Here is a 13,015-nt window from a genome sequence, read left to right as displayed (position 1 = left end):
TCTTTTACTCTGCCACCTTGTCTGACAGTGAAAAAGCAAGCTTAAAACTCAGTATTCAAAAAACTAAGATTATGGCATCTGGTCCCTTCCTTTCATGGCAAATAGATGGGGAAACAATGGAAAAAATGACAGACCTTATTTTCTTGCACTCCAAAATCACTGCAGATGGTAACTTCAGCCACAAAATTAAAATATGCTTGCCCCTTGGAAGAAAAGCTATGACCAATCTAGACAACATATTAAAAAGCACAGACATTGCTTTGCCAACAAAGGTTTGTCTAGTCAAAGCAATGGTTTTTCCAGTAGTCATGTATGGATGTGAGAGTTGGACTATAAAGAAAGCTGACAGCCAAAGAATTGATGCTTTTGAACTGTAATGTTGGAGAAGACTCTTGAGAGTCCCTTGCAATGCAAGGAAATCAAATCAGTCAATCCTAAAGGAAATCAATCCAGAATATTCTTTCTGGATTGATTCCTGATAATCAATCTGGGTTGATTCTGATAATCAATCTGATAATTCATTCTGGATTCATTCTGGAAGGTCTGATGCTGTAGCTGAAGCTCCAATACTTTGGTCACCTGATGCAAAGAGCTGAATCATTGGAAAAGACCCTAATACTGGGAAAGATTGAAGGCAGAAGGAGAAAGGGATGGCAGAGGACGAGATGGTTGAATGGCATCACTGATCAATGGACATTAGTTTTAACCAGCTCCAGGAGACGGTGATGGACAGGGAAGCCTGGTGTGCTAAAGTCCATGCAGTCACAGAACTGGACACAACTGAACCAATGAACAACAACAACAACAACATCTTCTCTGATCTCTAGATCAATGTTGTTTCAAAATCCACAAATAAGACAATGTGATACACCACATTAACAAAATTAATGATAAAAATCATGTGATTATCTCAATAAATGTAAAAAAAAAGCATCTGAAAGAATCCAACATCTATTTATGAATTCAACATCTATTTATGATAGAAAAATCTCTGAACCAAGTAGATATACAAGGACTGTATCTCAACATAACTTTGACAATAACATAATTTAGCAATATTGACAAGTCCAGAGCTAATATCACACTCAACATGGAAAAGCTGAAATATTTTCTATGTGACAATGAACAGTATGCCTACTCTCACCACTTTTATTCAATATACATTGAAAGTATTGAAAGTCCAATGTAAGGCAGTAAGACATGAAAAATAAAAACAATCTAGATTGGAAAGGAAGGAGTAAAATTGTCACTATTTGTAGAAACATATTACACATAGAAAATCTGAAAGACGTCATTAAAAAGCCATTAGAAAATGAATGCAGTTAAATTGTAGAATACAATAGCAATATGCAAAAATTCTGGTGTGTTTCCATACACTAATAATGAACTATTAAAAAGAGAAATTAAGAAAACAATTCCAGTTGCAATTGCATCAAAAGATTAAAATAACTAGTGAAAAATATAACAAGGAAGTGAGAAATTTGTACATTGACAGCTATGACATTAATGGAAAAAATGAAGAAGATACAAATAAATGGACAGATATTTCACACTTGTGGGTTCAAAGAAATAATATTGTGAAAATGTCTGTGCTATCCAAAGCAATATACAGATTCAATAGAATCTGTATCAGAATTCCCCTAAAGATGAGTGAATAAAAAATAGAACACACAGACACACATATACATAATAGAATATTCAGTCAGATCAGTTCAGCCGCTCAGTTGTGTCCGACTCTTTGTGACCCCATGAATTGCAGCACACTAGGCCTCCCTGTCCAACACCAACTCCCGGAGTTCACTCAAACTCACATCCATCGAGTCAGTGATGCCATCCAGCCATCTCATCCTCTGCCATCCCCTTTTCCTCCTGCCCCAATCCCTCCGAGCATCAGAGTCTTTTCCAATGAGTCAACTCTTCGCATGAAGTGGCCAAAGTACTGGAGTTTTAGCTTTAGCATCATTCCTTCCAAAGAACACCCAAGACTGATGTCCTTTAGAATGGACTGGTTGGATCTCCTTGCAGTTCAAGGGACTCTCAAGAGTCTTCTCCAACACCAGAGTTCAAAAGCATCAATTCTTTGGTGCTCAGCCTTCTTCACACTCCAACTCTCACATCCATATATGACTACTGGAAAGACCATAGCTTTGACTAGATGAACTTTGTTGGCAAAGTGATGTCTCTGCTTTTGAATATGCTATCTAGGTTGGTCGTAACTTTCCTTTCAAGGAGTAAGCGCCTTTTAATTTCATGGCTGCCATCACCATCTGCAGTGATTTTGGAGCCCCCCCCCCCAAATAAAGTCTGACACTGTTTCCACTGTTTCCCCATCTATTTCCCATAGAGTGATGGGACCAGATGCCACGATATTAGTTTTCTGAGTGTTGAGCTTTAAGCCAATTTTTTCACTCTCCTCTTTCACTTTCATCAAAAGGCTTTTAGTTCCTCTTCACTTTCTGCCATAAGCGTGATGTCATCTGCATATCTGAGGTTACTGATATTTCTCCCGGCAATCTTGATTCCAGCTTGTGTTTCTTCCAGTCCAGCATTTCTCATGATGTACTCTGCATAGAAGTTAAGTAAGCAGGGTGACAATATACAGCCTTGACGTACTCCTTTTCCTATTTGGACCCAGTCTGTTGTTCCATGTCCAGTTCTAACTGTTACTTCTTGACCTGCATACAGATTTCTTAACAGGCAGGTCAGGTGGTCTGGTATTCCCATCTCTTTCAGAATTTTCCACAGTTTACTGTGATCCACACAGTCAAAGTCTTTGGCATAGCCAATAAAGCAGAAATAGATGTTTTTCTGGAACTCTCTTGCTTTTTCCATGATCCAGCAGATGTTGGCAATTTGATCTCTAGTTCCTCTGCCTTGTCTAAAACCAGTTTGAACATCTGGAAGTTCATGGTTCATGTACTGCTGAAGCCTAGCTTGGAGAATTTTAAGCATTACTTTACTAGCGTGTGAGATGAGTGCAATTGTGCAGCAGTATAGCATGAATGAAACATGTTTGCTTTGTGACAAGGGAGGTCCCTGTTGTGTGCTATGATGATGGCTCTACTTGTGCCTTCATATCATTTTGGTCCAATGAATCTTACCAGGTTTATTAATAAGGGTTCACCTCATATATCTCTTTTGTTAATCATAATTATATATCCTGAGACTCACAAAACAGTGCCTAAAACAAACTGGGTTGTTTTAAAATGCATTTTTATTGTATCCGTTTTTAAATCTGCCCTTATAGGGAAATACAGCTTTGTAGTCTTTGCTTTTGTCAATGGATTTCCTCCAAATACTAAAGCAGTGAAAGAACCAGAGGGGCACAGTGGCCTGGCCACCATACTGGGAAGCCTGACTCTACTCTTTCATTTACTACTTACGTTCTGGGAGTAGGTCCTTGATCTTTGTCATTTTCAGTTACTCTACTACAACATGAGGGGCCCAGATAAAGAGTTTCCAGTATTCTTTCCAGCTCTACAGCTGTGATTGGTACATAAATATATACTGTGCCTTTGGTATTTTTCTTTCAGTCTTTTGAAATTGAAATTGATTTTCATTGGAGTATAGTTACTTTATAATGTGTGTTAACTTCTGCTGTACAGCAACATGAATCAGTTATCTACTCTTTTTTAGATTATTTTCCCACATAAGTCACTATAGAGTAGAGTAGAGGTCTCTGGGCTGTATCAGTTCAGTTCAGTTCAGTTCAGTTTTTCAGTAGTGTCCGAGTCTTTGTGACCCAATGAATCACAGCACGCCAGGCCTCCCTGTCCATCACCAACTCCTGGAGTTCACTCAAACTCATGTCCTTCGAGTCGGTGATGCCATCCAGCCATCTCATCCTCTGTCATCCCCTTCTCCTCCTGTCCCCAATCCCTCCCAGAATCAGGGTCTTTTCCAATGAGTCAACTCTTCGCATGAGGTGGCCAAAGTATTGGAGTTTCAGCTTCAGCATCAGTTCTCCCAATGAACACTCAGGACTGATCTCCTTTAGGATGGGCTGGTTGGATCTCCTTGCAGTCCAAGGGACTCTCAAGAGTCTTTTCCAACACCACAGATCAAAAGCATCAGTTCTTTGGTGCTCAGCTTTCTTCACAGTCCAACTCTCACATCCATACATGACCACTGGAAAAACCATAACCTTGACTAGATGGACCTTTGTTGGCAAAGTAATATCTGTGCTTTTCAATATGCTATCTAGGTTGGTCATAATTTTCTTTCCAATAAGTAAGCATCTTTTAATTTCATGGCTGCAATCACCTAGGTTCTTATTAGTTATCTGTTTTATATATAGTGATGAGGATTCTTTACCATTAGCACCACCTGGGAAGCCCAATATGTCAATACCAATTTCTCAATTTATCCCTTCCCACCTTTCCTGTTTTGTAACCATGTGTTTGTTTTCTACATCTATGACACTATTTTTGATTTGTAAATAAGCTCATTTGTACCACTTTTTAAAATTGTACATGTAAGTGATATCACATATTTGTCTTTCTCTGTCACAATCCACTCAGTATGACAATCTCTAGGTCCATCCATGTCTCTGCAAATGGCTTTATGTCTGAGTAATATACCATTATTGACTTTCCTGGTGGATCAGATGGTAAAGAGTCTGCCTGCAATGCAGGAGACCCAGGTTCAATCCCTGGGTCAGAAGATCCCCTGGAAAAGGTAATGAAAGTGAAAGTGAAGTCGCTCAGTCATGTTATTGTGACCCCATGGACTGCAGTCTCCCAGACTCCTCCATCTATGGGATTTTCCAGGCAAGAGTACTGGAGTAGGTTGCCATTTCCTTCTCCAGGGGATCTTCCCGACTCAGGGACTGAACCCAGGCCTCCCACATTGCAGGCGGATGCTTACACTCTAAGCCACGAGGGAAGCTACCCACTTTAATATTCTTGCCTGGAGAATTCCATGGACAGAGGAGCCTGTTGGGCTATAGTCCATGGGATTGCAAAGAGTCAAACACAACTTAGCAAATAACACTTAACTTTTTCACTTCTACCATTGTTTATATGTACCACATCTTCTTTATCCATTTCTCTGTTGATGGACATTTAGGTTGCTTCCATCTCCTGACTATTGTAGATAGTGCTGCAGTGAACATTTTGACTTGAACTTTCTGTGCCTTAGTTTCATCCTTGAAATAGTGAATTGCTGGACTAGGGAATCTCAAAGTTCTCTTCAATTTTAGTTATACTTAAAGGCTAAGACTGAATCTTTTCTGGGAATATTCTTTTTTATTTATTTATTTATTTTTTGGAGAGGTGATGCACTTGAAGCAAATCTCAAGGGGAAGGGTTATGACAAGATGGAAAATTAGGGAAAGTGAGAGTCTTGAGTTTACCTGCCTAGTTTGGGAAGGCTTTTTGTAGGAGGGTTATCAGAAATAGTCATCATCTCCCCTCATCTACTGCCCTCCTTCCCAACCATGCGCCACTCTGGGCCATGCATCCAGATGCCTTTTAGGAAGCTTATTGTGTTCTGATATTACCAAAGGAAGTCAGGAGACAGGCAGGGAGGCAGGGAGACTTGCGATTAACCATCATTCTCTCTGTGTAAATCCCTGTTCTAGAAAGGGAACATAGTGTAATGGTTATGTGTATGGCCTCTGGGTTCATGTTGCCTGGATTCAAATCACAAATATATTATTAGTGGTTATGGAGAACTTGGGGTTTCCCAGGCAGTTCTAGTGGTAAAGAACCTGCCTGCCAGAAGACATAAGAGACAAATTTGATCCCTGGGTCAGGAGGATCCCCTGGAGGAGTGCATGGCAACCCACTCCAGTATTCTTGCCTGGAGAATCCTACAGACAGAGGAACCTGGTGGGCTACAGTCTATCAGGAGTACACATGGAGAACCTAGGTAAATCATTTAACCTTTCTGCACCTTGGTTGAACTATCTTTAAAATTCAGAAGACAATTGTAACCACCTCATAGAGTTGTGAGTTCTAAGTAAATAAAGAGACATTTTAATGTAGTGCCTCATAATTATAAATGTTAGCTATTGTTATTATCATCTTGAGTTGGACAGAAAGCCTACTTGGAGAAACAGAATTCATGGATGAGGGTTGAAATGTAGGACTGAGGTAAGGAAACTTCCTGGCCTGGAAGGCAGGAAGACTAGGCTTCTATTCTTGGCCTGCCACTGACTTGGCATATGACCTAGGTCAAGTCTCTTCCTCTTTTTTTTTTTTTTTAATAAATTTATTTATTTTATTCATTGAAGGATAATTGCTTTACAGAATTGTGTTGGTTTCTGCCAAAAAGCTACATGAATCAGCCATAATTATACCTATGTCCCCTCCCTCTTGAAGCTCCCTCCCATCTCTTTGCCCATCCCATCCCTCTAGGTTGTTACAGAGCCCCAGTTTGAGTTCCCTGAGTCATACAGCAAATTCTCATTCGATATCTATTTTACATATGGTAATGTAAGTTTCCATGTTACTGTCTCCATACATCCACCCTTTCCTTCCTCCCCACTTCCATGTTCATTAATCTGTTCTCTATGTCTGTGTCTCCATTGCTGCCCTGCAAATACTTTCATCAGTACCATCTTTCTAGATTCCATATACATGTGTTAGTATATGATATTTGTTTTTCTCTTTTTGACTTACTTCACTCTGTATAAGAGTCTCTAAGTTCATCCACTTCATTAGAACTGAGTCAAATGGGTCCCTTTTTATGACTGAGTAATATTCCACTTTATATATGTACCACAGCTTCTTTATCCATTCATCTGCCGATGGACATCTAGGTTGCTTCCATGCTCTAGCTATTGTAAATAGTGCTGCAATGAACATTGGAGTGCATGTGTCTTCAATTTTGGTTTCCTCAGGTTATATGCCTAGCAGTGGGATTGCTGGGTCATATGGTGGTTTTATTCCTAGTTTTTAAAGGAATATCTATACTGTCTTCCATGGTGTCTGTATCAATTTCCATTCCCACCAACAGTGCAACAGGGTTCCCTTTTCTCCAAACCCTATCCAGCATTTATTGTTTGTAGACTTTTTTGATGATGGCCATTCTGACTGGTGTGAGGTGATATCCCGTTGTAGTTTTGATTTGCATTTCTTTAATAGTGAGCCATGTTGAGCATCTTCTCATGTGTTTGTTAGCCATCTGTATACCTTTTTTGGAGAAATGTATGTTTAGGTCCTTTTTCCCACTTTTTGATTGGGTTGTTTGTTTTTCTAGTATTGACTTGTATGAGCTGCTTGTAAGTTTTGGAAATTAATCCTTTGTCAGTTGTTTCAAGTCCCTTCCTCTTTTTGGTCTCATTTTCCCAAAATAGATAATCTCACTGATCAAATGAACATTTTGTGAGTCAAACAGATTCTGCACAGGCTGTGCTCATAAGTATAGGAAACACACAGATTAAAGACATACTTCAGGTCAAGTGAAGTTAACTCTGCAGACCAGACCAGAGGAAGAGGAACAAACAGACCCTGAGATAGTAACCTGACACCCAGGACAACCATCATCAAAAAGGCAGAAACTGTCTTTAAGCACTGGGCTCCACCCACTTTCTCCTCTTTTCCCTTTCTTTCCTTTCAGCCTCTGAATATTAACCTGCCTTCTTGCCTCTCTCCCTCTTAGCAAATTCTGTTCCAGCATGTTCAGGGCAGAGGGGCAAAAAACACTGAATGGAGAAAGACTTCATCATGAGTGAGCTTCTAGTTCTAGTCCCGGCTGTTCTGGGAAACATCCTTGGGGCCTTTAATATCCTTTTTGCTTCCTTGAAGAGGCACCTCCTCTACTGTTCCCTATCTCCTTCCCTCTAAGCTTCTGCTGCCCTTGTGGATACCTCTGTTAGAGCACTTATCAGGTTATATTGTAATTTTTTATGTCTACAAGTCTCTCCCAGTAGCATACGATCTCAGATGAGTAGCTGTATGTGTTTATAATCTTAGTGGTATCCAGCTCTTAGCTAAGGGGTCAGTGCTGAGTGAGTGTTTGACTGGTAAACTCACTTCCTTCTGTTTTCCTGCATGAAAGCAGGAGCATGGAGGAGCAAATGAGAGAGAAGGAAGCATGGACTGAATCCTTACCTGCTGCTCCCTTGGTTTTGTAGTTTAGACAAGATAAGTATCTTCTCTGGATCTCTAGAACCTCTCTGTAAAATGAGAGGATCAAAGTGGATAGATTTTTGAGATACCTTGTTTTTTTAATTTATTTTTTTTGGATTTTTAATGTATTTATTCAATTATCAAGATCTGATAATAATAGCTGTTAAGTTTTGTCCTTCTCAAGTATATTTGCTTTTAAATAAGAATTGAAGGATGTTTTGGCACACAGGATAAGCTGTGATCTTCCCCAATCCTAAATTAGTGGGGTCCAAATGAATGCACTTTTGCTTTGCAAAGATCCTAAAAATTTAGTGGTCCAGTGGTGACAAAGTATGAATCATTTATTTGATGGTGACAAATCTGCAAAGAACCTTGTTTGTGGCTGTGCATAATCTAGCTCTCTCTCTCTTCCCCTTTCTTTATCTCTCTCTCCCTGTCAGCTGGAAATAACTCACCAACCCTCCCTCTATGCCTTTGTGGCCCCATCCCCTGCTGTGACCATGGAGACTCTCAGCAGCTGTCGGACTACCTTCCTCTCTGATCTGGTGCCCAGTGGTTACCTGGTTCAGGTCTTCCCAGGCCACCCTGAGGTAGAAGGCCTGGCCAGGGAGGTAGGTCTGGAGAAGTCTGAGCAGTGTGATCAAGGTGATTTGAGCTCCAGGGAAGAGAATGGTCAGAACAAGAAGAAAATAAAAGTCAACAAGATCTGGAATTTTATGAGTCGTAGAAAAGGGGCCTCCAGTCAAGAGAAGAGACCCCAGTCCATGATTTTACTGGGAGACACTTCCAGACCATCAGAGTTGAAGCCCAAAGTCACATTAAAGGATCGAATGAAGTCATTCAAGAGGCTGAAGCCTTCAACTGGGGCCTCCAAGAATACTACTCCTAGGAGCAGCAAGGTCCAGGAACCCCAGGAGGTGTCACATATTTACCAGATGAGAAAGGCCCAGGAGGCCTCAAAGCCTTTTCGTTATTCCTACTCAGGACACACTGAGGGCCTGGAGCCCTTCCTTGCAGATGTGCAAAGACTGATGCCCAAGAACCAGAAAGTGTTGGCCTTTGATGATTTTGGCATCCATGTGGAGGAGGATCACTGGGAAAAAGAGTCCTCTGAGCAGCCTGCTAGGGGAAGGTGGGCCAGGAGCTACCTGAAACACACATTCCCTGGAGACTGTGAAACCCCACATAGATCAGCTGGAGACTCCAGAATCCAGGATCCTGAGTCTGCCATTAAGGCCTCCACCTTAGAAGGGAATGTGGAAAGGGGCTACGAGGAGAGCCTTAGGCACCTGCGTAGAGACAAGGCTGTGCCTTTTGGTAGTGTTGTCAAGTTCTTCAGCAATGTGGCTGAGGTGGCCCGCAAGTGGCGTGCATTATCCCGGGAAGAGCTGCAGATGAGCCACCAGCGTGGCAAGACCTACTTCATCAGTGGTGGCAGTGAAGCCCTCATCATAGAGGGTGCTGCCTCCCAGGCCTCCTTCCCACTCAGCCAGACCCCTGAGGTTATGGTATGGGGCAGTGTCATTGAGAGGTGCCAGCACTGTCACCAAAAGGCCTCACAAGCCTCATGCACATTTGAAATGAGCATTGAGGGCAAGAAGACTTTGGGCCAGGCCCTTGAAGACCCCTGCACTGCTGCTGCCTTAGTCTCAACCTCCAACTCACCTGTCTTTGAGCTCCAGGATGACCCAACTCCACAGACTGGGTGCAGTTGCCATTATGGCCATGCCTTCACCAAGGAGAACTCCTCAGAGGAACTTGATGAAGACATTGAGACTGTGATCAACGTCCTTAAGGAAAATGACAGTGCTGGACAGTCCCCTGAGCTGGGCACCTGTGCCAAGTTAAACACAAAAGCTGTCATGGAGAAACTAGAAGAGAAACCCAATGAGATGGAGAAACCAGAGGCCTGCAAGGGGCCCGGGGCATCTATCCAGGCAGAACAGCCCCAGGATTCTGACTTGGATGTGAGAACAGCAAGTGCAGAGAGGAAAGCCAGCAAGTCCAGTACTGGAGTCCTGGGTACTCAGGTAAGGTGGGAGCTGACTTTCCAAATCACCATTTGAAACATTCAGAACCCCAGAAGCCAGTTAAACTCTCATGCCTTTCCCATAACCCTACCTTCCATCAAGAATGTCCCAGAAGGAATGTTCCCACCAGTCAGTTGCCTGGGAATTGACTCATCCTAAAAATACTAGGCAATTTTTGTCCCTTCATTGGGCTGAATGCCTGCAGTTACATCTCAGTTCAAACTTGAACAAAAATTGAAGCTCTGGGAATGCCAGCAGAATGACCAGGGTCATTTAATGATGCTCAAGAGAGCCATAGTCTCCTGTTTTCCTTAGTTGTGGGGCATTTCCATGGCTTTGCCACCCTATCCTTCCCCACCAACAGGAGCTGAATGCAGAGACTAGTGTCCAGCAAATCCTCTGGGACTGAGTGTCAGGAGACCTGGATTTGTGTCTCAGTTCTGTTCCCAATTGTCTATATGACTTTGAGATGAGTCCTTTCATCTTGTTGGACCTCAGTTTCCCTGTGGAGGGGAAGGGGCTTACTTGGTGTCTCGAAAATCTCTAGGTGTCTTCTGACAACAACACTCTGTTGTTCAGCCTGAAGAATGTAGGCAGAAAACAGCCCAATAACCTTCTTCCAGCATTCACTATATCCAACATCTGTCAGGGTGTAGTCACATTACATTGTTTTCATTTAAAGTAACCTTGTGAGGATGGAGTGATTATCCTCATTTTACTGGTGAAGAGGCAAGCTGAGAGGGGTTTAATGATTTATCCAGAGTCATAGATTGGCAGAATTTGGATTCAAATTTTCACTTTTGACTCCAAGTCTGGTGCTTTTGTCTAGTTGTCTGTAGTGTTCCCAGGATTTTACTTGAGTGATGACAAGCAGGTGCTCACCATGCCCTCATGCATGGACAAAAAGAAATGTGCTAAAAGTAGTAGGAGGAATGTTGGATAAGTACGAGAAGGGACTATCTGGGTTTGGGACTTAAGAATGTCTTTATAAGCAGATATGCTATAATTTATCCAGATGATTTTAGGGCAAAGTGTTTTTTTAAGGGTAGCTAATTAAAACTCTTCTTGGTGGTGGCGATGGGAGTAGTCTAGCCTGATAGTTCTCAACCTGTCCTGTCATGTTTCAAATCACACTTTGAGAGAAATTGGGTCCCAGCAGGACAAAGCAATAAGCCTGCTTGTTCTGGAAGGGAATTAATATGTTTATAAATATTTTATTTCTATTTTTATCATATTTGGTAAGCTTTAAGAATATAAAGGTTGGTATAATGTTATTAGGAGTAAATTTTATTGCAGTGGTTTTAAGACCAATAATCAAACAAGCAAACAAACATACTTAATGATTCCATTAGCTGATAATTGCAGTTGGAGACTGCATGTCTGATGTTATCAATCACTAGGAAAAGGGTCATAGATGAGCACAGCACCTCACTAAGTGGCTGTGTGGACTGGACACAGAGATACTTTGTAGGTTCTTTAAAAGCACGGGCTTTGGAGTCACAAAGGCTTGAGTGGGATTTTCCTTCTCATCTATGAAACAGGACAAAATACATCCTATATAAGGGGACTTGTTATGGGGAATCAAATAAGCTAGAGTACCCAGTCTATCACCTTTTGTGACACATTGCAGGTTTCCACAAAGTGGTAACTGTTGCAATTATTAAATTTTGGTAAATTATTAATAATTGTGAACAATATCCAGCCAGGAAAACAATTCAAAACAGTACTGCAGCTGGTTAAGGCTGCTGAACGAAGTGTCTGAAGTCAGGAAACTGGCTTCTAGTGCTATTTATATCCTTGAATTTGTGAACTTAAGACAGATATTTCTCCTCTATGGGCCTCAATTTCTCCATATGATCCAGAGAATTTGTACCAGATAATTCCTGAGTATCTTTCCTCTTTGCCGTTCTCTAGTTTTTTCCTCTCAGCTATTTCTCTGAGTCCAGTGGGAGACTTCTTCCTGTGCAGTGGATTGTTTTGAATTAGATCTCTTTGGCAGGCTTCCTGTGCCCTCTGCTGGTTGCTCAGAGATGCTGCCTATCTTTCCTTGGAGTAGTAAACAGCAGCCTAGACAGACATTGAGGTCCAGAGAATAAGCAAAGTGTAATGGAAAAGCTGAATGCCAGGGAACATTGGTGTAGGACAGGGGTCCTGTTGACCGTCTGATCCAATCACTCTATTTTACAAATGATGGGGACACTGAGTGCAACAGGGACAGGATTTCCCCTGATACACAGAAACGGTGAGGCAAGTGGGATATGAGAGTTCTAGTCTAGGATCAGCCACTAATTTCTCCTGACAAAACCCCCCTCTCCCTTTGGGTTTTAGCATCTACTAAATCCTCATCCTTCCCAAAGACACCTTGCAGGTCCACTGTGAGGCTAAATTGACATAATGAATATGAAAGCAGTGCATTGTTAAGTAGCAAAGACCATGTGATTATGGTGGATCATTGCATGCTAATAAAGGTGAAAAACCCTGCTTGTAGAAGAGCTTAGGTCTTTTTGTGTTTCCTAGGGAAACTGCTCAGCTTGCTTCCTCCAGGGTGCTTCATTTTTTGAGATTTATTCTCTCTACCTTACAGAGCTAAGTGACTCTGGCAACTGCAGCTGCTTTGGTTCAGATTTGGCTGTGGTCAAGCCTGGTGCTATACCCCACATCATTGATGGGGTTTACCTTCAAGGGAATAATATCAGAATGTAGGGATGGGCTTTCTTCAGAGTCCTTAATTTGGAGTTTATCAAGGGAATTGAAACTTCTCTGGTCCTCACCCTTTGTATTAGGAAAACCTGGGAATTGATATTAATTATAGCTAACATTTACAAAGTGCTTATTATGCCCTCAGGCACTTACACATATGGACTCATTTCATCACACAACTACCGTCTGAGTCAGGGAATGTCTTTAAAA

General features: G+C 41.6%; 1 protein-coding gene across 6 annotated transcripts in view; it reads left to right on the top strand.

Annotated features, from left to right (window-relative positions):
* ARHGEF9 (Cdc42 guanine nucleotide exchange factor 9) overlaps positions 1 to 13,015 on the top strand; it is a 456,021-nt gene that overhangs the window by 97,936 nt on the left and 345,070 nt on the right. For 5 of the 6 annotated variants that reach the window (XM_060407410.1, XM_060407408.1, XM_060407407.1 and 2 more), the window contains exon 2: positions 8,516 to 10,105. The exons of the other annotated variant lie outside the window; for it this stretch is intronic. In XM_060407410.1, the coding sequence (XP_060263393.1) occupies positions 8,576 to 10,105 (1,530 nt within the window). In that variant the 5' untranslated portion in view covers positions 8,516 to 8,575. The remainder of the gene's footprint in view (positions 1 to 8,515; positions 10,106 to 13,015) is intronic. 6 annotated transcript variants of the gene reach the window in all.

This window comes from Ovis aries, chromosome X, assembly GCF_016772045.2.
Source record: "Ovis aries strain OAR_USU_Benz2616 breed Rambouillet chromosome X, ARS-UI_Ramb_v3.0, whole genome shotgun sequence".
NCBI classification, from domain to species: Eukaryota; Metazoa; Chordata; class Mammalia; order Artiodactyla; family Bovidae; genus Ovis; species Ovis aries.
The sequence above is the reverse complement of the archived record's forward strand: the minus strand, read 5'-3'. Positions and strand labels throughout refer to the sequence as shown.